The sequence below is a fragment of the Dermacentor andersoni genome, chromosome 10 (genome assembly GCF_023375885.2).
Source record: "Dermacentor andersoni chromosome 10, qqDerAnde1_hic_scaffold, whole genome shotgun sequence".
Classification (NCBI taxonomy): domain Eukaryota; kingdom Metazoa; phylum Arthropoda; class Arachnida; order Ixodida; family Ixodidae; genus Dermacentor; species Dermacentor andersoni.
Window position 1 is genome coordinate 126,277,616 of NC_092823.1, and position 24,227 is coordinate 126,301,842.

At 46.9% G+C, this 24,227-nt stretch overlaps 1 protein-coding gene across 1 annotated transcript in view; it reads right to left on the minus strand.

The window, feature by feature from the left end:
- LOC126543682 (small subunit processome component 20 homolog) overlaps positions 1 to 24,227 on the minus strand; it is a 90,814-nt gene that overhangs the window by 25,569 nt on the left and 41,018 nt on the right. Inside the window, exons 38-49 of the mRNA XM_055078150.2 lie at positions 21,097 to 21,377; positions 19,513 to 19,739; positions 19,265 to 19,389; positions 17,564 to 17,703; positions 16,408 to 16,564; positions 15,568 to 15,666; positions 14,203 to 14,370; positions 13,338 to 13,498; positions 7,439 to 7,693; positions 7,157 to 7,301; positions 3,536 to 3,652; positions 625 to 795 (exon numbers count right to left, since the gene is read on the minus strand). Of these exons, the coding sequence (XP_054934125.1) occupies positions 625 to 795; positions 3,536 to 3,652; positions 7,157 to 7,301; positions 7,439 to 7,693; positions 13,338 to 13,498; positions 14,203 to 14,370; positions 15,568 to 15,666; positions 16,408 to 16,564; positions 17,564 to 17,703; positions 19,265 to 19,389; positions 19,513 to 19,739; positions 21,097 to 21,377 (2,046 nt within the window). The remainder of the gene's footprint in view (positions 1 to 624; positions 796 to 3,535; positions 3,653 to 7,156; positions 7,302 to 7,438; positions 7,694 to 13,337; positions 13,499 to 14,202; positions 14,371 to 15,567; positions 15,667 to 16,407; positions 16,565 to 17,563; positions 17,704 to 19,264; positions 19,390 to 19,512; positions 19,740 to 21,096; positions 21,378 to 24,227) is intronic.

Sequence of the window (24,227 nt, forward strand, 5' to 3'; positions counted from 1 at the left end):
TCTGCAAAGCATGGTTGCAATGCTGGCCCCAGCGTCTGACTTGTAATGCGACAAACTTGGTGAACTCGCCAAAAGAGTAACCAACCACACTACTCTGTCTAGTTTTACAGTAATGGTGAGAACAGCTGTTCGTTATTCAAAAACTATTTATGTTATGCCCAATTTGACACACTTCTGGTACTATTTGATTGGTATTCAATTTGATTGTAAAAATTACTATTTGCACTCCTCTAACAATGATATGCTCGACTGGTTTCTATGCCGCTCCAACTCAATTCGTAGAGATGTGGAGCCCTCACGAGACTGGAGCCACAGAAAGGCTGCTCAAGCTGAATGTTCAGCTACTCCCACAGCAATCAGAGAAGTCACATGACTGAAATTCTCTCAGACCAAGTTGTACTCCAAGCATGAAGGTTACGAGAGCACCCCCTGAAAGGACCAGGCAAATGTATTCCGAGTGCTCGATTTCAACCAGCTGAATGCAAAGTGCGAGCGCCAGAGTTGAATGTGCCATCGGTAACCTACACAAGAGGCCCCTTCACTCGTAACATCCACACCCATCTAGGAACACTCCCCGTTTTCCAGTGTGCTATGGCACTCGTCACGAAATGGCCGGGCCTCTACCTTGAAGGCGAGGACGAGGAGCTCGAAGTTCGGTCCCTGCTTCATGCCGGCCCCCGAGTACTTGTGCAGCAGCACGAACAGTGACTGGCTCAGCTTGCGCATGTGCTGCCGCAGGCTGGGCAGGGGCATCCTCAGGAGGGGTCCAAAGCATCGCAGCGATATTGTCACCACCTGCGTCAAAATCAAGGAAGAGCATAAGCGTTGCATACCTGCCAACCTGTCAACTTTAATATTCGTACATACCCCTGGGCATGACACCAAAATGGGGAAGGGGAGAAAAGCACTCCTTTTAATTTTTTTCAAGCTTCTTATATCCTGAATATTCTTGCCACAAGGAAAACATTACAATTGCAGTTACAAACACTAGCATGTGAGGTAAGAGCACCCAAAGTTACTCGCAAACCATTTGCTACTCCAGCATCTGGATTCAGCTCTGGATTCATCTGGAGCAGCTCCAGCATCCAGCATCTCCAGCAGCTGAGATTTGCAAGACTCATTTAATCTTTCCCGTGCTAAAAATTCTGACCAAAAATGGCCAGATAATTTTTAGACATCAACTGCCAACATGTTTTACTCCTCCACCAGAATGAACTCACTCCTGCTTGTGCTGCCATCTACCAGAAGCACGGCAAAGCACGGCAAAGCACCGAGACAAAACCAGCATGTCCATTGCTAGAAAATGAAAAGTACCATCAACGAGCTGAGCTCATTAATGGCTATTTTTTTTTTATATAACTGCATGGACGAACCCCTCTCATCCGTCACATGGAAAAGGTTAAAGAAATCTGAAATGGGTATCTAACACGAAACACTGCCTTTATATTCACATGTTTTCACACTGCCCAAAAACAGACTTTGCAGGAGAACCAATTCAAATCGTAAGGCAGTCTCTAAAATAGTCAGCATTGCAGAGATGGTCAATTCAACTTATACACCTGAATGAGCGCAGCTGCACGAGTTTCTTGAAGCGTTCACTCTTGTTGGAAGCATTATGTGCAAAACGTCATTTTACAAGTCGCAAATGAAGATAAGCTGTCGCGTTTCTGCCAGATGATCAAATACGTCAAAACCAGGATTTATCTTGCTTAAACGTCCAATTTAGATTTAAGAATTAGATTCAGTACGTCACGGAATCACAACAGGCCTTAGAGTTTGCCTTTAGCGCACGCCTTTTGTGGGATATATGTGCACTTTATTAACACTGAGACGCACCAAACAAGCAGCGACTTAGAAATGGAGAAAATTACAAGCAACACTGTTTTCACAATCATCTTTTGCTGCTGGGAATTCCATCCGTTTCAGGAACTTGCCCAAGTAAACTTGCTGAACACAGGTTTCCCTAAAACGCCTTTTACACATAAAAAGATTTCCTATGGTATGGTTGCAAACCGACAGCCGAGGCTTATTTCGTGAACAGAATTTATTTTTCTTTAAACAACATTGTAAAACTGTGGGTAAGCCTGAATTCGTTAACTCACAGGAAATATGGGAAAGTTCGTGTAACACATGTAAGCACAGGCTTCTTTGATCATTTCGTTTTACCGATACTGAGATCTTGCTTGTGGCTTTTTTTGTCTTGCCTCAGGCACAATGGTTCAATAAAGAAGGTTCATGTTTCTGTGGTCATGCGATGAAGGATGACAGCAACCATGAAGGCAGTACAGTCGGACCTCAATGTAACCAACACAGATATAACGAATTATCAGGTATATAACAAAGTAAACCTAAATTTGCTTTCTCAGCAATCTCAGCACGTAATGAATCCATGCTTATAACAAATATCTAATACAGCGAAGGTATTCTCACGTCAAATGCAACTTTGCTATAACAAACTATGGTTGTAATACCTCGGTGCCAGACTCGTCAATTTAGGAAATGGTTTCAGCGCTGGCACGCAGGACCATGCTACGAAATCTACTTGCCATGCCAAATGCGTGAACTATGGCAAACAATCTGACCTAGTCGCAAACCTTGTACTATACAGAATCTCATCATCTCCTCTATCCTTTTAGTTATCCTCTCTCCCTCTTCTGTTAAGGCAATAACCCCCACCATTCCGCTGCATGGGCCAGACAATTGCCATGTCACCAGCAGCAATTTCCTTTCATGCTATTACTGACATGCTTAACCTAGTTCGACATGGCTTAAAAGGGGCTGTCTATGCTCAGAACATGTCTTTGGATTGTGGAGAAAATGAGAAGATTGTGTGGTGCACATCGACACAAACTAGCAAGCATGCGTATCCCATAATAAGGAATCACATTTTTAATTAGGCCCCGTAAGCGGTGCAAAAAATTATATGCAGCACAGCACAATGGTGAAACAATATAGCAGTGATTGAGTGCCAGCAATGCTAATTACCAATTAGCGTTGATGACACAAAATTTCTGAATATAGTACCATGTTCGTTTTTCTCGATGTTGGATATTTCCTGTAAAGCATTACGATTCCCACAGAAACCACTGCACCAGAAAGGGTTAACTAAGTAAACATGTACTACTACCTTCAGAACTTTAGCTTTTCATGCACTTTCATTTCCATTTATCTTATTCCTGCATTTCAATTAAAACAACTATTACCTTCCACTATGCTTTCTCTGGCTTCAGTGTCTGTTACTTCGTATGGTCATCACCATATTTCAAGAGGAAGAAATCGAGCCTCTCAGATCCCATTATTTCTCTTGCTAAAACAAGGCAGAGAAGCTTGAAGTGATCAAAGGTGGGCAAACCAGTGACGTCGCTTGAGCAAACACTTCGACAAGCGTACCCGTTTTCGTAGTGCACTACAATTACCAATAAGGCACAACAAGCTGCCGATGCAGTCCTCGTGCCTGTCAAGAATAGAGCACGGAGCATACTTGAAGCAGTATCTCACATTTAAAAAGAAAGAGAGAAGTGTGGGCACGTCTCACCTTCACATAGCTCGAGTCCAAGAAACTGGATATCAAGCTAACATATGGGTCCAGCATTTCCAGCTGTTTCCGGTCAGTCACTCCTGACTGCTCCTTCTTCAAAAGAGCATGCAAGATCTGGAAGGTAAACAAACAAACCAGTGATTTACCTGCCAACCTGTAAACATTTTGAAGGACACGTACGCACTTCAGTAACAATTCTTCAACTTTACATGCAGCACAAAACCAGCTGCAAACTGGCAATGGCAGAACTGACAAAACTGACAAAGCAATACGGTGTCTTTTGATCGCAAGGACTTCTTCAGCGACTCTGCTGTTGCCAATTTCGCCTGCTTCAGGAACTCGTCTGAATAAACTTACTCTAAGCGAGTCCCCTCAGTGTCCTTTCACCATTAGAAGACTTCCAAAGGGATGGCTGGAAACCGACAAGCGACACTCCAGTCGGGTGTTGTTTGCAGCACTAAATATCCATCCAAATTCATCCTTATTGTGAAAAAGTGACGGAATCTCCAACACCATCAGTGCTATCGCATGGAACCTTGGCAACAAATGTACACATGCCTATAAAATATTGTGGGGCGCACAGTGACCCTCCTTGCCTTCTGGCGGTGCACTCCTGGTGTCGAGAGTGACGCCTACATGCATGCGCGTCCCTCCGAGACTGCAAGCGTGCACGTTTCCGCGCTTCCTCCTTGCACGCCAGCGATATTCAAATGTAGCCGCGAGGTTCCTCTGTTGCGATATGCGCTGTGGCAGCTTCGACGGGTAAGACTATGTGAAGCGCGAGCTTGCACGCACCGCTGCAGCCGCCTTTTGTCGAGTCACGAGCGCTGATGCATAGGGCCCGGTGGAGAAGGCAACATGTAATTTTTTTTTTTTCTGCACTGCACTTTCTCGTGGCCAATCTTCGTTGTTTGTTTCTTTTTACAAACGGGGCTTTCTCCCCCAGAAGAGCGTGGCAGAAAACACGCTCTATAGAAGGAGACAGGCAAGACGAAAATGAACTCTTGATATCCGTTGCATAAACAAAGTTTTGCTTGTCGAAGCCGCCACAGCACCAATCGCAAGAGAGGCACCTCGCAGCTATATTGGGATATCGCCGGCGTACATAGAGGAAGCGCGGAAACATGCACGCTTGCAGTCTCGGAGGGAACCGCATGGTTGCAGGCACTGGTCTTGACCCCAGGGGTGCACCGCTTGAAGGAGAGGAGGGCCATTTCGCCACGCGCTCGTGCTCCCCGTAATACTTTGCATCAAGAGTACACCTCCAGTACTTCCTCCTACTCGTGCCTACTGCAAATCGCACCTTCGTTCATTTAATATGTGGAACGAAAGTTAGCAAGTTGATGAGCATGCTTCGGAAAACTTGACGCAACATTTGTAAAAGCATCGAACAAGCCCAAATTCATAAACTTGATAAAAAATTTGGGAGGGCTGGCAGGTATGCAGCAAGGGACCACCAACTCGATAAAAACACCAATTTAATTGAAGTGGTGACTGAAGACTTGAACCAACCTAGCTGGGCAACTGTGCCACAATTTTTTCTGTCATCATCATTGCCACACTTGCCTCATATGCACAAAACTAATGCAATGCAAGGCTTGATTCAAGCTTGGGAGTTCAAGACAGTGAAGAAGTAGACATTCTGTGCCAAATCCACATCTTGCAGACTTTATGCGCAGCAAACGTTGCAACATTAATGAGTGCACAAAAACTATGCATGCGGTACAGTTCACCACAAATGTTTAGGGACGGAACATTGGTGGAAAAAAAAATTCAAACATTTCGATCTGTGGCAGTTTTCGCAACCTAAACAGTGATTCACTAAATCATACGCACTATGCCTTAACAGAGCAGAGATCCACAATTCTTCGTGGAATCCATGTCCCATAAACTCTTGTAGCCAATTGTACATTCCCCACAAATACTTTTTTTGTGTCTTTGGCCAGCTTAAATTCTTTCAGTGATTGTTTTAAGAAAAGATTTAATCTTGAATGTTCTTTCAGCTAATGCAGACAGAATTTAAGATCTCTATTTTTGCTTTATTCAACCACACACATGGTGTGTCCGTGCATGCACGGCACAGAGGGAAAGGGGAGTGGGAAAGGGTGACATAATATGTGAGCACCGTTAGAAAAGTAATTACTTCCTGCATGATGTGGAATTACATTCACATTTATGAGTATTTTTGTTACTGTGCCTTGGTCACTACAAAACCAGGAAAGACAAAACGCAAGTACATTCGCACAGAAATGAATACACTCATGCTGGTACTTTTGATCAAATTGGAATTATGTCAGCCCTATACATGAAACCAGCTGTGTACAGTCCAGCAACGACTTCTTTCGAAAAACAAACAAAGAACACGTAATATTTGTGCGTCCACATCTGCCAGAACTTGACACTGGACATGTCTGTTCTGCCACTGCGGACATGGCATCGCACATTTTTCGCTGTCTGACTGCGCTTCAGTGAAGAACAGGTGGCGTTTGCAAGTAATTACCCGAAGGGGGGGGTCTGTATTTTATGACGAGAGTTATTATTATTATTATTATTATTATTATTATTATTATTGTCGTTAATCTCTCTGGGTAACCGATAACAGCGCAACAGCTTCCGAGTCGGTGACGAAAGGGTGCGGTAAGAAATTACCGTAACAAAAATCTGCGTACGGCAATTTTTTTTTTTTTGGCAAGTTAAGACACGGGCTGCAGATAGACTCGTGTAAAGCTTACTACGCCGTTCACACGGGGCACTTTCGACCGCAATCGAGATCGAACGTGTCGATCGCGACTGGCTCCCCCTTCCGCAGCGCTTGCGCAAGCTGGAGCCAGTCGAGAAATTCGATCCCGAGCCGGCTCAATCGTCACCTAAAGCGCGCCGTGTGACCTGGCTGTATTATTCGTCCAATGTACCCATTTATTCTAGGTCGTGGTGTAAGAAACATTATGACCATTTGAAACGCCGCTGAAGCAAGCGCGTTCGTGAGAGCATGCTAGGCTTGGCTTGGCTAGGCTCCAGAGCGAACCGAGTCAATCGCATCCCAAGAGTCGCCATCCGCCTCTTCGTATTGAAACCGCATCTGGGCTCAAGCGGTGCACCTGTGAACTTCGGTGTTGTTTACGATGTCTACGGCGAAGCCGGCGGCGCAGCCCACGTGAACGACGCAAACGCCACCACAAGACGCGCGAATTTCGGGTAGTTTCCAGCTCCCGGCACGGCGAAACCCACGTGGTGCACTCAGCCGCGGAACTTCCAAGCACGCCAAGGAGTTAAAATTTCTAATCGGTCTCATCGATTGCGTTCCGCAATTGTGCCTCCGAAACGGAAAAGCCGCCCGCGACCCTTCCTGGAGGTAGTACGTTGAAACACGAACGAGAACGCGGAACAAGGTTGAGACAACAAAGACGCGAAAGGTTAAACACGCGATTCCGAAAGCTTACAAACGCGCGACAAAAGACTCGGTGACAACACGAAACACGTACACACACAGCTAGGACCAGCGCTGGTCCCGTGCATACTACGCGTTCCGTGTTTGTCGCCCGTCTTGTCGCGCTGATTGAAGTCGAAGCACAGGTCGCACCAACCTGCAAACACATTCCTAGGCCGCGCTTCACGTACCTTGAGGCCGAATTCGACCATTACGTGGCCGTTGGCGGTCCTGCTGGTACGCACGGGCATACCGCCGCGAGCCGGTTCCTGCGGTACCAGGTACACGTCCGACTTCTCCTCGAGCAACCGCGTCTCCGGCACGGGCTCCCGGGGCCTGCAAAACGACGTCGAAGGCGTCGCGCCGTCTTCAGCAGAGCTCATCGTAATAAAGCAAGGCGTGGCGCCCCCCAACTGTACAAACTCGCGAAACTCTCGCGACGCGACCAACAAAAAAAAAAGTTGTTCGCTAACTTCTTTCTGCAAATCACCCAAGCGTCGAGCGGCCAACGTCGAACACGCGCGCGCAGCCAACAGAGTAACATACACTGCACTACAAAAATGAAAAAAAAAAAAAAAAGTAAGAGTGAGCCCAGGTTAATTAACCAGAAGCGGCGGCATGGACGCGCGCGGCGTTCATGTTTCGAGTCAAGATTTCGACGACAGCCAATCGTCGCGACATCTGTGGAGATCGCGCAAAGCGACCGCGACGCAGCAGCTGCGAGACACCTGTTGCGCAAGCGAACGCCGAAACCCCATCCGCGACTCGCTCATGGGCGGCGCGTGCGTCTGTTGGCGGCCGACGCGACTTGACTTTTTGCAAGTGCAGCAGCCGCGTTCAGCGAGAAACTCTGCTCGACCTTAAACTTGCGGCGTCTGCGTTGCGTTTTGGTCCAACGTTCGCTGGCTAGCAAGCAGTTCTTGAGGCAGAAAGGAGAGAGAGGTAGCTACGAGGAAATGCGACCAGAAACTTGTATGCCTTCCTTCATGACCGGCACAGGCGCTTTACTAGCGTGCGAAGATTAAACACGGTTACTTGCGATTATCACTAAAGTTGCACCGTCACACGAGCCTGGATTTAAAACAAAAGTGACAACACAAAAAAAGGAAGGAAACGGACTGCTCTTTATCGATCGCGTTGACATCATGGGCCGAATCATGCGTTCGCAATTGCCGATAGCGGAGTATATCGTCGTTTGCGGTTACACCTTGCGAGCGGCGTGATTCGGTCAGCGCATTATATAGTACACACTAAAACAAAATTACACCGTTTGGGTCGTATCTTGCCACACAACGATAATCGTCATCTGTCTTGCCCACATTTCCTTTCTTGAAAACGCTGCGTTCGTAACTTTCCTGTCGACAATGCTCGGTCATGCTGATAACGCGCATGCCGTTCGTGACTTGGAAGTGCCGGGCTCGCAGCGTCAAAGAAAGGAAGTGCGGGCAAGACAGAAGACGATTATTGTGTGGCAAATATACACCTGCAACTGATTTTAGAGTGAGTGCATGGCTAAAATGAGCAGATTTTTCGTGTTCCACGCAAGGACAGTGAAAGCAGGGTTGGACAAAAGCTGGGTTTGCTTGAAACAAATTAAAATCTGGGTTTTTAGGTGCTTATGGCAGGATCAGATCATGAGGCACGCGGTAGCGAGAGGGGGGGGGGGGGGCGCTTCGGATTAATCTTGCCCCTTTTTTTGGATTATTCACAACGTCCACCCAATGCGCGGTATATGCGAGCGTTTTCGCATTCCGCCCGTATCAGAATGCGGCGGAGATCGAACCCTCGAGCTCGGGCAACGCGCCCCAGCCACTGGGATACCGCGGCAGGCAATGGGTTTGTTCGTTTGCCGTGTGTTGGTACATTGTGCGTCGAACCATGTCGAACAGTGCTCGCGAAGCGAAGGCGCGTCAGAGAAAGCTGTCTTTATTTTTGTAATGGGTTCGGTGTGCGCGTTTATACATCCTACCAACGACCATCCAGCGACCATCCTCGCGGCGAACGGTAAATTGGGCGATGATAGTGACCAAAAGAAAGGAAAGACGCTTGATTCTGCAACAATTCGGCGAGTCGGCATTAGTTAAATTTAATATTAGTTTTCGCTAAGGATGGATGAGACGCAGAAACGACAGGGCAGACGCGCTGAGTAGAGCAACTGCAGCGTTCTTATTAGACAGTTATTCGGCTTAGGCAGGTTGCGAACGTAGTTTCCGCGCCTACTAGGGCGCCCCCTCGCGGCGGCGGGCGCCGACCCGGCAGGATACGACACCGGCCCGCTTGCGTTTGGAAAGCCTGTCTGTGCACTGTTTCGCGCGTAGCTGTTGCCATTTCTGAGCAATGCCCAAGTGCGACCCGAGCTGTTGCCTAGTGGGCTGCAACAGCACGTACACCAACTCACGAGGAACAAAATTTTACAGGTTTCCAAGCCGACCGTATGAAGCAGAACGGCGTCAACACTGGATCGCGCTCGACCGACGGCATAAGCTGTTTTATGTTCCGGCGTTATGTAAAGTGCGTTATCGCTGAATTCGTTGATTTTACAGCAATGATGGCAGCAACGGGAGACTTGCAGTGCGTACCAGGATATGCAGGAAAAGTAGTTTGTTTCCTCACTGCTCCACAGTAAAGCTGTGGAACTCTTTCCCAGTCCTCTCCCTTTCAAACAGCGCTAGGGCTTGCTGAGAGCTACGAGGAGGGGTTGCGGCTGGCTCAGCTGGCATACACCCTTCTACGCCCAGCATATCAACTAAGGGGCAGTTGAGATCACCAAAATATTTGACGATGTGGTTTATTGGAACCTTCTTTGCACGCACTGAAAAATCGCAACATAAAAGTACCGAACTTCCAGTAATTTGGGCGAAAATATTTTCCCAGCGTAGTCTAACACAACTGGTGGGTTGCTCACCTTTTTTTGTGTGTGTTTGGGGAGAGCAACGTTACAATACCTCGGGTAGGTCTTACGAGTCGTTCGTACGCCCCACGTTCTTGGATGAGATGTTTTGGATTCGCATTTGCCGTCCTGTATGTACAGGGAAACTGCCGCGGCGTGCTTGCACTTCCCTGCGATGCCAGTACAACAATCGCAGCTTCCCGCTAGGATTTGTCTGCTGTTGCCGGTCTTCAAGAATCAATGTCACCTATAATTTCATGCGCCCACACCGTAGATAATGAAGTAACTTACGCTGAGCTTCACGCATCTTGCTGGTGCGTTATTTTTCGTTAGTGGAATACACCTAGCAGTCACTTCCGACCAGTGCGAGTTCAACACTTACCTCAAGTCGTAGACGTGACCCACTTCAAATAGACGACTTCCTTTCCCTAAATTCTTTTCACGAAAAAAGCTGTCAAGATCTCGTAATTTCCGAAACCCGCTTAAAATTACTATCGGCAAGCTGTTTTGCGCCATCGCTACCGTTTGACAGGGCGCCAAACACGCAGCGCGAGCTGCTGACGCCGTGAGTAATCCTACCGCATTCGCGCAACTATTCGTCAGGTGGCGTTAGGGGTCGGAAAGACAGGGCGCCGCCTAGCACTTGCAACGTGCCCTTACGTCGCGTGCTCGGATCTCCCAGAGACGCGAGCGTCAGTGAGCGCGTTGGACGCACGCGCGCTGATCGATCCCGCTGGGCAGCTGTGCGCAAATCTTGAGCGCATACTCGTTTGGGCGAGGCGGACCGCGCAAACGCTCCGCTAAATACGTCTATCGATCCGAACGACGCCTCTTATCGCGACAGCAGTTATACGGAAGGATCGAGGACTCGTTCGCGCAGTCGCCACTGTGTTGTGAGACTCGCGCCGAGTTTGGCTGCAAAAGCGACGAAGCCGAGTGGACGGAACGTCGCGCTGGGCTGCAGTCGGAGCCAGCAGGGCAGCGTTCTGCCGCCGTCGCGGCCATAATCGCGGATCTCGGAACTGCAGCACGAGCGCCGCTGTCCGTACAATGGTCTAAGCTGAACGTGCGGTAGACGTCACGGTCAATCGATCTAACTGTTTGTTTGGGCACTGACGAAGGACGACGGAGCTTCTTCGGGCTCATACCGCGCGCCATCGAGGTTCGACTCCTGCAATGCCATTAGTACTGCTGCTCGTAACACCAGCTTTCCGAGACACCTTCGCAGTCACGCTAAACCTTGTTGATTATAGCTTCCAATGCTTCGCCTTGGAAAATCAAAAGCACGAGACGAGACAAGAAACATCGATGACTATAAACTCAGTCATGCCTTTGCATTTGTTCTAGTAGTTCGCACTCTGAATTAGCCATGATGTGATTATGATGCTTGCGGTAGTGGGGAACTCCGGAGTCATCGCGATCCCTTGGGGTCCTCCTTTAACGTGCACCCAACGCACTGTAGATAGTCATTCTTGCATTTCGCCATCTAAATGCGGTTGCCATATGGGGGATTTGATTCAGTGCCTCCTTGGGCTCGGCAGCGCCATAGCCACTAAGCCACCACGGCGAGTAGGTCACGAATCTGATCCTGGCCGTGGCAGCAGCCTTCAGATGGGGGATAAATGCAAAAGCCCTCGTGTAATTAAGATTCAGGGGCACGTGAAAGAACCCCACGTAGTCAAAATTAATCCAGAGTTACTCACTACGGTGTGGTTCATCATTATATCGCAGTTTGGGTATGTTAAAACCCAAAATTCTTCTTAAAATTTTAGCATCAAAGTAAGAGAAAGCCCAGCATAACTAAGCAGTCGCTCATCCAACAGCCACTTCGTTGCGCAGGATGGTTACCGGCGGCTGTCTCAAGCACACAATCCCACTTTTGAAGTGAAGCTCTCTTTGCAAACCATCCTGGACTCTCCCGACCATGGCTGCTGGGTGCTGCTACAGTCTGGCCGACTACCTCACACTTGAAAGGAAAATTGAAATATGTGCCCGATGGTGTAATCGCACCTCGGTCCCCCATCGCAGCAGCTCGATGCTCCATAACCATTAGGCCACAATCGCATGCACACTTCTATTGTGCTGACGCCAGCTAGATCTTTGAGATGATCGCCGAACATGTCGCATTACATAGCAAGGGTGCGCAAGAGGTCATGCGTGCAGGTCAGTTTCCTTTACGCCAGAGACGCAGGAATGAAATGGGCACATTTATAGCGTTTGATTACCCGCTTCACGAAAGTTTTGGTTCGCTTCACGTAGATTCAAAGATGTGTGTTGGATCTGCTTAATTTTATTTTCTTTATATATTGTGGGCATTTCTTAGGCACTTCTTCGTCGTCTGCACATAACCAACATCACGTCGGGTTCTTTGTCTTCATTGCTTGTGGGGGCTTATCTTGAGATTGATCTGTGCCTTGAGTGTTATCGGTCCGCCACATCTTTGGGGTGTATTAAAGGTTGTGTTAACTGCTACGTCACACGTGCTGGAATACATGCATCATGTTCAGTTTTCTGGATGGATGCTATGAGCGTCCCCTTTGAAACGGCGAAGTGGGTTGCACCATCAAGCTCCCATTTATTTGCCTATTATATTGCCTAATGGCCTACCTATGTTTAACACACACATACACACACAAAGAATTGCCAGCATCAAATTTTGTGAACCACTACTGGGAACTTTGTTTTTGTACGCCTCCGTTGTTTGTGGTCTCCCTACTCTTCTGCCATCAAACGTCCAATCACCTTTTACTAATCTCTATTGCCGACATGTTTACTCTGCCCTTGCTATCCTTGAAACTAAGGGCTTCAAGGAGGCCAGAGGAGCCTAAACCAACAGCTCGGTAGATATCTTCACATTCTAATAAAACATATTGCAACGTTGCCATAGCTTTGCTGCATCAATAACATGCTTCTTCCCTGGTTGGCATTTGCCAAATGGCCATCACCGCCATATGGAGTGGGAGGAGTCGAACATACCATGCCCTACGGCGATGCGCAGTTGTAAACCAGGCATGCACAGCAGTACGCTATCGGGGCCAATTTATCACGTTAACTCCAGAAAGCGTTCCCGGAAAACTTCAATAAATTGTCCAAATTTCACATCCCCAAGGCTTTGCACAAGTAGTGTGTTCACAGAAAAAATAATTAACCTGTGCTCTAATTCCCTGAGTCAATGAAAACATTGAATAACAAACCACACACCCCTACCAATAAACAATTGACTAGACCCCAGCGGTTATATTAACTCTACAGCCCCAGCCAAAATCAGTGATGTTGCAGCAAACTGACGCGCCGTGACGTCATAGTGACCACACGAATACAAAACCAACTAACCATGAGGACGATGTTCCGTTTATGAAGCAGTTCCATTTAAGCGATTTCCGATTATCAAGATTTCACTGTACTGCATATTTAGTAGCGAATATTGGATGCAGTAAAGAAAACAAATACACAGCATGGCAAAGTGCGGGGCAATGACTCACTTTTCTACGAGGCTGGGAGCATGCTGGCTGATGGTCTGATACGTGTAAATGAGCAGGTCTTCCATCGGTACACCTTTGTTTGCAGAGAGACCCATGACAATGTTGTGCAGGCAATCGTCACACTTCTTTACAGTCTTGTGGCTCGCTGTGGACAGCAGCACCTGTAGGAGCAACAACAAGCGAAAGCACGCTCGCAAAAGCACTGGAGACCAAAATGAGAAAAAAATGCATTGTATATCACAGGCTGATCCGACGCATTGCGGGAATCTAAGGTGAGCAAAGCTTTCGCATCCACTCTGCCACAGCAGGTGACCCAGCAACGGCGCATTAGCCGACCAGGTGTGTGTGTTGGATCCACTCTCCTGCCGTGGACTTGATGACATCGTCACTCGTGCCCATCTATCGGCTGCGTACCACTGCATCATCTTAAGACGCAATCACTTGTGCCAACCAATCAGCACCACACCGTCTCCTCAAACAAAGGCATCATACTGCTTGTGCCAACCAATCAGATAGCGACCACAACCACTCATTCCGCCTCTCGGTGCTGCCCCTCTTCACCGCTTGAAACAGCCTACCACAGCCCCACCACCGACCCCAGAATCCAAACCTTTCGCATGCGACAAAGAAAGCTTCCCGTTAAAGGTGACCCAATCAAACTACCCACCACAGTGTAAAACCTCCATAAAGAAAGCTTAGCTTTAAAGATGCTGATTAAACCAGGCCATGGTAAAAATTTGCACACTAACACAGATAAGGGTATCATAAACACAAGAAGGAAATCGCATTAACACTGGATGCTGCAGAACAAAAACTAGCATTTGTGAAAATACACTAGATAAAACGATGGCCAGGCAGGACCTACCTCGAAGAGCGCAGGAGTCAGCTGGCACAGGCTGTCTCTGGACGCCACAGATGCGAGGATGTTGTAGATGGCAAAGCTCTTGGTGGCCTTGGCTTCCCTGACCTTGCTGCCGATCTGGGCCACTTCCTTCTCCTCGGCAATGTCTGAAAACAACTCGGCCTGGCATACCTGCATCACGAGGAGAAAAGGTGCTGCTTGTTGATTTCAATGTCTCCTTCTGGACCATGAAGTCATCACTGAAATTCAGACCGAGGACTGCAATCGAACTCTCAAAGAGATTCCCCCAGACGTATGCAAACATTGAACGACTGCATACCTTAGGCCTTGCTGGGGGAGTTCATCCTGACTGGTGACTGGCTCTGGACCCCCTGCCCACCGGAAAGGCATCTATGACAGCTTGGTATTATACCTGCCAAGTAAAATAGGCCTAATCTAGGCATTTGACTGGAAGACCAATTGGGTTGCCTTGTATTAGTTTTCTTTCTTTCGCTCTCTCGCTTCCTTTTTTTTTTAATGAAACATTTGTCTCTCTCATATGTTGGGCACCAAATGACCATCTCCGATCAAGCCGTTTTTGCTTTTTCTTTCGAAACCCTTCACCATGTTTAAAAGCCGTCACCAAGATTGCAGCAGTGGCAACAAGCTGCCACTTTAGCACCTTCATGCTTGGCCACCTGATTTCTTACACTGCTGTGATGCACAGGAAGTGCACAGTGTCTCCCACCCAAGACGGCTGTGGCCTTCAACACCTCCCACAAGGAGCAAGACATCGCACCAAAGATCTTGGAGGTTACATCACGGTTGGCTGTACCAATGCATGCAGCATCTCACGAGCCACAGCATTAGCTTCAGGTTTATTGATAGAGAGCATTCTGGTACAACTGTTGCATAAACATGCATTATTATGCAAACAGGACTTTCAGGGGTACCTCCTGTTACAAAATGTCAATGAAGCATCACTAAAATTCTTAATACTATTCTTATGTGACGATTTCTCAACCAAGGTGATAGTTTTCTTTTTCTTTCAGTGAGTGTGCAAGTAATATCGTGCACCAAGCCCTGTTTCAGTTTTCACCTGCCACAGTAGATTAGTGGCATTGCACTGCCGAGTTCAAGGTTCAGACCCGGCCACAGCGGCCACATTTCTCTGGGGGTGAAATGCAAAACGCTCGTGTACTTAGATTTGGATGCACGCTAAAGAAACCAAGGTGGTCAAGGTTAGTCCGGAGTCCCCCACCACACGACGTGCCTCATAACGAGATGGTTGTTCTGGCATGTAAAACCCCAGAATGTAGATCAATTTATCCCAGCTCTCGCCCAATGCAGCATAAATGCCTGTTCACTGCAGAAGGGCAAGCCACTTGCCTCAATGATGTCTTCGAAGCAGGCATCCAAGTCTCCACTGACAAGTCCAGATGACATGGAGGAGAGCACGGCATGCACCGTGTACGTCAGCACGTGAATCTGCGCAGAAGAGCACCGGACATTGGTATCCCCCACACACAACCTGTTTGTGTCCAAACGCAGGCTTTGCATTCTGGCTAAGCAACTGGCTTGTACGTTCACTCCCTTTACGTGCCAGTTGACTTTGTTCACTGAAAATTTAATATCACTGCATTTCTTACATCTCCAGAATAATGACAAGCATACAGATGTAATTATATCTGACATTCACGATTTGTGGCATTTCTGCATGGAGTCCACCTTCTGTAAACTTGATGCAACACACTGAAGAATTGAAAATTTTTGATCTGTTTTGCAGTTAATAAATAAAGGGAAAATCAGACATCCACCCGTTCATAGTAATTGCTACAAAGGAAACCCATACGGTTTCCTCGAAAGAAAAGCCTCACAGTTGAAAAAAAATTCGTCCTGGTCTGGGACTCGAACTCGGGACCACCGCCTCTCCAGGGCAGCCGCTTTACCATCTGAGCTAACATGGCGGCTAGCAGATGGCAGGGTGAAGTCGAATTTGTACAATTGTACATGAATTTGGCAGCTGTACACTTTTCATAATTTTGAAGATGCAAATAAGAATCGGTGGAACTAAATGTTCAATGGACACAATTATTTGGGTCAAAGTTGCAAACTGATTTGAACAGTCTGTCTGGAACAGAATGACAACAGGGAAACCTGTACGATGACGACCGCGTGACTTGGCAACAGACCATGCAATGTTCGTGCAAGAAGAGCAACAGTGCTCACCTGGTACCCTCTCTTCAGGACCCCACGCATTTGTGAAAACAGGTACTTGAGGTAAGGGGCGCCTAGCGATGACATTATTTTCACCAGCGTGCCCCGCGCCGCTTCCCGAACATCCCGAGAACGCGACTTCAGGAAGTCGCAGATCCTGAGGAAGATGCTGAAAACGGGAAAAAAAAAAGAAACTCAGCTACCGGGAGGTTTAGCAGAACATGTCGTCAACTGCGCGATTTAAAAGGTCACAAAAACATATGTCAGGCCATTTTGATAGACATGTGAATGTGACTGTCGGCATCTTAAGAGTCGTAACAGCATAGCCATCTTGTAGAGGAAACAGCATCAGAAATGAGGACTGGGACACACACAACACAGGTGCTGACTATCAACTGGGATGCGATCGGAGATCGTTGTTCAAAACACACATTGAGTTTGCGTTCAGTTTCACCTCACGCGACTGGCTTAGGTTGCGCCGAGTCGTCAGCCGCGGGATGCGGCTGACCACTCGGCACGCCCTAGGCCAATCACGTGAGGCGAAACTGAACGTGCGTTTCAAACAACTATCTCCAACTGCGCCCTTGGTGGCTTATTGGAGAAACGAGAATAAAAAGAGTAGGCTTTCGTTGATTTGACCCCAGCTAACTTGATTTTTTGGTTCATTCAATTCCAAACTGAGGTCCTGGTTAGTGGCCATAACACTTCCATGAGACCAAAATTTCACTATTTCGATCCTGAAATTAGCCTTAGACGGATAATTTTAACTTGGTTCCTCATCGTGCATGTGCCCGACCCCGACTGTGGTCGCAGTGGTGACTCCAATATCAGCAATGTCTTTTTGGTGGCACTTGGGGTACAGCGAATGCATCCAACACACCAACTCAAACTTGCGCCAAAGCCATAACAACTATGCTACACCATGAATTCATAACTGAACAATTATATACAGTCACAAACAGGGCCGATCTCAAATCTCGTGCTAAATTCACGAGTGACAGTCGCAAAACACGAACCTCAGGTACAGTAACAAAATTACAGGTACAGTCACAAAAGGGATGACTTTGCCGATTTTTCAGTCTGGGCTAAATCAACAAACAGTGTGCTAAAACCACAAATCGCTGACCGCGCAATCACAAATGATCATAAAAAAGGGGCGACGACTCACCCCGGCAAATGCCTTTGCAGCATGCCATCAGGCAGTGCTTGGAGAAGCTTGACCATGGCCAGAGCTATGGGGATTCGCAGAATCTCGTGTTCCTCGGGGAGGTGGATCTTGACTGCCTTGTGCTCATCGTCCGCGCGGGCCTGAAATGCAGTTTTGGAGCATTTAATCGTGCATTCGGCTTTTTGCACTTTCCGTGGTTATCGTGCAAATATGGCTTCACTAGCACGAAACAGCATTCATAACCCTCTATGCAGGAGTGTTACCCACAGACAACACACCGGAAAACAATTTTTCTCTTGTTTTAGTTTTGAGTAAGGAGTCTCTGGCTAAATGTCTTTAGCAAACACTGAATAAGTATCATTTGTTTTTATTAGAGCAGGAACAGAATGAGTAAGAATGGCGTGCAGCTCGCTTTGTTTTGAAAGCACGGTCATAGCATAAAGAACAGGAGGCAGTGGTATCACGCAGGTAATGTAGAGAAGGTACAATGTACCCGCCGTAGTTGCATGGTTGCTTAGTGGTTCTGGCGTCGCGGTGCTAAGCACGAGGTCGACGGATAAAATCCTGGCCGCGGTGACTGCATTTCAATGGGGGCGAAATGCCAAAGTGCCTGTGTACTTGCGCACTGGGTGTACACTAAAAGAACACCAGGTCGCCGAAATTTATCTGGAGTTCCCTACCTCGTAATCAGATGGTGGTTTTGGCACGTACAACCCCAGAACTTAACTTTTCTTCAATGTGCACTGTACTGTCAATGTCAACTTAAAGGCGAACAGCGGAGCGCGGGCCCTAAGCATACCTGAAAGCACAGAGCACGCCATCTCCCAGTCATCACTATTGACAGGCGCGCGCGTCCAGTTCCGCCGCACTGTGCGCCGATGCTCGTCCTATGCTGAAATATTTTTGCTTCTGTTTTCTTTGATTTTTGTTTCCTCGCTTTCGAATAAATGAGAACCAGAAGGAAAACAATATCACAGTATGGAGTGAGCTTCCTCTGGGCAAACAAGTACAGTTACAAGCAAATGCTGTCAAAGTTAATTACGTCACAGGGAGATGGCACTGGAATACCAAGGTAGGATCACCACCTGCCTCACATTTTCCTGTACTTTCTGGCATGCCAAGCTTTTGCTGATAACGAGATCGGACTATTTGGTGATGCAGTAGTGTAATCTACCAGTATTGCTGAGCCCAACATTGCTCTAAGGAAAGCCATGTGTGCCCGTCACATTTAATTTGTAAGAAACCTAACAAATGCCCCTCACTTGATCGTTGTGCAACTCAACCTGCAGAGGCAGATTAACAAGTGGGAATATTGATGTACCACCACACATGGGTTACAAAGCAGCAGAAGTGCAAGCTGTGGTTTTGTTTTTCACAATCATTGCCACCACATCTCTGGCAGGAGTCCACGGAGCAGACATGGTGCAATTACTGCCAAAATGAGTTTGTGGCAGCACGTCGCAGGATTTGCCCTTTGTAGCAGCTTGTAGCAAATGTAGTAGCAAATGTAGTAGCAAATGTAGCAGTTCGGTCTACCGTTGTAAGAGCCACGCATGTCTAACCTTAATAGCACACAACAGTAGGCGGTGCAAAGGCAAGGGCAAAAAGGTTTACTTACACTTTCTAAAAGCTGCCAGGGTTATCTGAATATAAAAAGCATTCAGCAACTGCTGGCTTTGTAATAAACTAGCTGGGGCATACCTTTTGGTTCAGGACTTTGTGAAGTCTTGGCAAGAGACGAGTGGCTATGGCCGTGTGAATGGCCGTGGCCGCATCTTCGCTGAGGGCCTTGTCCTTGTTGTCGACCGACGTCTCTTCCACTTCCCCTGCGCAGCACAAAAAAAATTAAAAAATACAATGTCAAGGTCTTGTACATGAAATTAAAGGTAGCACTGTTGGCTTCTGCTCCTGCAAAGCCACAACGAGAAAAGCTTTTGATGTCCACGCACCATTCACCTGGGGGATTTCATTTTCATCAACATTTTCAGTCTGTTCAGCCTCCGCCTCCATCTCTTCAACCTCTCCTTGAGCAGTTGCACCGTCAGCTTCTCCTTGAGCAGTTGCACCTTCAGCTTGCATTGCATCCTGAGCTGGCTTGGCTGCTCCTGGCTTCTGTCGGATTCCCTTGGACTTGCTCAGGTCAAAGTGGAATGCGTCTAGGATGGCCACCACTAACCTGTTATTAGAACAAAACCTACTTAGAAACCAAGACAATGCAAGCCCACAAGAGAATAGGTTGTGAAAATGCAGTTTTATGTGCTTCAGGCAGTGGCACTGCAACCTCTGACAAGCCTAAAGTCTGTCAGTGCCGTTGCCATTCGACTCAGCAGAATTGGCCTTATGTAAACATGTAAAGGTTACGATAACATTTTCGAGCCTGAAGACAAGGGCATGGTTAGTGCATTGTGGTGTCGACTTCTCCCATATGTCCTTGTCTGCTGGCACTGAAATGATATCCAGGCTTGAACACCAACATGGCCAACACACAGTAGAGGTGATGAGTCTGGATTACTTTGGCAGACCTGATGGTTCCCGTGGCCAGCGCCTTTCAGATTCACACTTGTACAAGGCTAGCCCTGTAAGCATCACGCCTCGCAAGCTGGACATCATTCAGCAAAGCTGAGAAATTCACAATGTGACGGCAGTGTTTCCAAACGTACGGACAACGCTAACCTGCAACATCACTTGTTCTGGGCATGTCACACAAATCTGTGCTGGCCACTAGGTTTTTGTACTTAATGGACCATCAGTGAACCACACACTTGCGTTTGATACCCTTACTCCTCGCTTCCATCAAAACAATAAGAGTGCATTACGAGTGCATTAACTGGACTTTGTCAATTTTTATGCCTTCAGTATTTTGAAATACCTCACTAGAAATTTCGCCCATCATAATGTATTCATGCTGTTCATGCTGTAGCACTTTCGACAAGTGAGCACCCAAGCGCACAATGGTACTTGACATTGTGCATTCTGCCTCATTTCCGGCAAATGGTAATGGTACATATTTAGGTTTCTGTATCAAAAACACAGACTTTTGTAAGCTTATTGTGACACATTCACTTGCAGTACTTCAAACATTGAAAATTTTGTATGGAGGGTGTTCTATTGCTGCACTGTCAGAAACGAGGCCTTTTTATGCTCTCCAAAATCTTCTTGCAGTTGCCCTTAATTTAAGTCTTTCTATATAAGGTGCACTACAGATAAAACATTTTGGTGCAAAGAATCTGCTGACAAGATGCACACACATTTCACTGCATTCTTAAAGGCACCCCAAAGAGAAACTCAAAATCAGTTTAGACTCAAAGTATGTTTTTAAAACTATTTTCGTTGATTTCGCGGCAGTAGGTAGACTATTAAAAGAGAAAATTCAAATCTTTTTTTAAGTTCAGTGTTGTTGTTGTTGTTGTTGTTTCTTTGTTGTTGTTTTTTCAAGCAGGAACCCCAGTGCCAGTATGCCACTGTGACGTCACGGAGTGCTACTGAGGTTGTTGCAGGGCCCCTTTGACTATCACGCAATCTGCGGTGCTGACCTTATGGCCATCTTGTGGTGCTCCGTGTCCCGCTGCAGCTGTTGGATGTAGCGCGACAGGTTCGCCTCGTAGTGCCGCCACGGCAGCCGCGAGCAGAGCGCGCTCACCGCCTCGATGGCTGCGTCCACCAGGGCCGTCTGCTTGGTGTACGTGCTGTTGAACAGGTAGCACGAGCTCAGCGGAAGCAGCACGCTGCTGATGGCTGGTGGCGTCAGTGCGGTCAGTTCTCCCGCCCTCAAGGAAACTGCGAGCCGGTTCAGGGCACGCGCGCGTCGGTGAAGCTGAAGCGAAGGAACAAGCAACCAGGCACACCACGCGTTACCACAGAACAATGCGCACGCTTGTGCGGCAAGATTCCGAGGGAAACTGGCAGGAGTTGCAAACTATTCCACGTCTTTCGTGAGTACCCTGCATCAGATTACTAAAGAATGCCATCACAGAGCCCGTAGGTTACAAGTTGCTTGTTTCCAAGCTGTCGCTGTGGCCTTTTTGGACCCAGCCTGCCAACTGGTCTCGACACAGGCCGGGCACTGAATGCACATAAAAGGACGCCACAGCCGAGTGCACTGTGTGCCGGTGTTTACAACGCCCTCCGTTGAACTCAATGTGAGGGCATCAAGATTCACCGACATATCGAAATTTGCTCAGTATACTATGCGGGGCTCTTTATCGTGCAGACGGGTTAAAGCCTCGTCTGACGAAGGGCGGCTTCAGAGGTGCAAGAATCATCATTTGCAGGGTAACACACATGAACGGGGCAATTTCATTTCATATGGCAACTCAATCAAATGCAAAGAGTTGTTTTTCTTTTTTTGTTTCTTCACCTCCCAGCAATTTTTGTCTCGGCATGTTGGCCTTCAGACTGATACCAACAGGAAATTTTAGCCTAGGAGGCCCTAAGTTCTGACATTATTGAGATCAGCAACTTGCAAGAGCGTACAAATATAATCGAAATATCGAATAACTAATTCAATACTGTCCTATTCAATTTGATCTTCAAATCTAATACTAGTCACTACCCACAAATCTACATGTTTTTCTAATAGCTTTTGAATAATTCATGTTGCTAACTGTTCAACACGATCAAACATGAAACTTAGCAAAAATTTTATAGCCACAGTAGTAGAGTATGCTGTGTCACTCAGGCAGACAAACTATTCTGGCTAGACCACCATTATTTGCACTCAAACTTCTTACATACTTGGTAGAGGATATTGTTTGGTACTACAGTCAATGGCCAATTTTTCGGACATGACCTATAATTCCGACACCTTTGTGGCGGCGTCACCTTTGTGGCGACACCTTTGTACACCTCGTATCCCCATAGAACATCTGAAATTTCGGATGCAAAAAGCCTTCGCTGTCCGATTTTCTTAGCTTTCTGCCATGACCGCAGTTCCGAAACTGCATCAGTCAAAGCATGGAGGAAGGAAAAAGTTACGACAGAGCATTACATCATGCAGCCAGCCTTGGCAAGCGAACGCTCCTTGAAGCCCAGCTTTTTCATTTTGGAATTCCATACCACTTTGCGTCAAAACTTCGCGTTCAACGTCCATATTTAAAAAATATCTGAGGAAGTTTCTTCTAACAGAAAATATTTAACATTAACTTTTTTTTTCTCTTTTTTATCTTCACCCTTATTCAAATATTCCGAGGTTCTGATACCTTTCTTTTTTATCAATAGTCATGTGTATTTCAGTCTTTTTTTTGTTGTTTCTATTGTTGCATTTATGGTCATGTGTATTTGAAATTCTTTTTTTTTATTGCATGTTTGGGTAAAATGTTTTGTCCGTTACTGTTAAATTCATTTAGTTCATTTAGTTTTGCTGCATTTGCTCCTTGCAATTATATAATTTCCTTTGTTAGATTTATTGTAACTAACTCCTAATCTTGTTTTGCATTCTCCAGTACTTACTTGCTTCCATGTTTGCTTATATATGATTTTAATGTAGTTCTGGTCGTTGCTTTAGAAAACTCATATTTATAAATAACAGGAGGTCCCAATACAGTGATTGACTATGGGACCTCCTTCTGTATATTATTTTTTTATAACCTGTAATCTATAACGAATAAAATCAATTTCAATTCAATTTCAAAATCAATTTCAATTTCAGTTTGCCCAGTGATGGCCCAACACATGACCGCTTGCGCCGAGACGGAGCAAGAATCGAGATTTGGTGAGACGTTTAGTTCCCAGTAGCTATGCCAGTAATTTTTCTATTCAGTGTGCGCTTGTTCGACTGCCCTGCAGGTTGCTCTGCCTGCAGGGCAGGAACACTAAAAGCAACAGTGCACTTTGACGTGCGATCACGTGTTGGGCCACCTGGTTTGGCTTCAATCGCGTTGCGCGAGGCTCCCTCCAAACGTTTTCCTTCCTTCATGAATCGAAGCCACCACCGCGGCCATTTTATCTCGCCGCCTCAAATCGGCGCTCTCGCACGCAGTCGTAGCCATCACCGCGGCAACGCTAGGCCTAGCTACTTCAATGATCGCTACCAAGCTTCTTGCTGTTCGATGCAGTGTTTATCATTGAAACAATTCGACGCTGTTAGCAATGGCGCCGACTCCGCCTTTGTAATACTCGCCAATGGCATAGAAGCTCGGAAAGCACGGCGCATAGCATAATGCCGCTTTTATTAAGTCACCTTCGCCTCATTACAGCAGTGTTATGCGGTGAAGCATACCGAGAGTGTAAAGGGGTAATTGTTACGGGACACAGTACGAGCACCGATACGCCCAATAGGTGTACTGGCAGGCCTTTAGAGCTATTTTGTAAGTGCCTGTGGTGATTTGAGCCCTTGGGGGCAGTAAACGACATGCATTCGGTTCTTTCAGACTGCCCGATCTTTCTGACATTTTCGCAGTCCGAAAAATCGACCACTGACAGCATTGATATGCTGCATCGAAGAGAGTGCACCTGTGCACTCTCTTCAGAATAAATCTGAATATGTTTAAACTAAGTCTTTTCTTGGCGTGAAACAAGCGCTGCAAGATTTCTGTAATGTTATTAACAGTCCCTATTGACTTAAACATTCAAAGTGTATTACACTTGAAATGCACTTAAGGAAGACTGACAAAGGCAGCAACTCTCAGAAATTGAACATCCCTTTACATTTCAAGTGTCCAAAAGT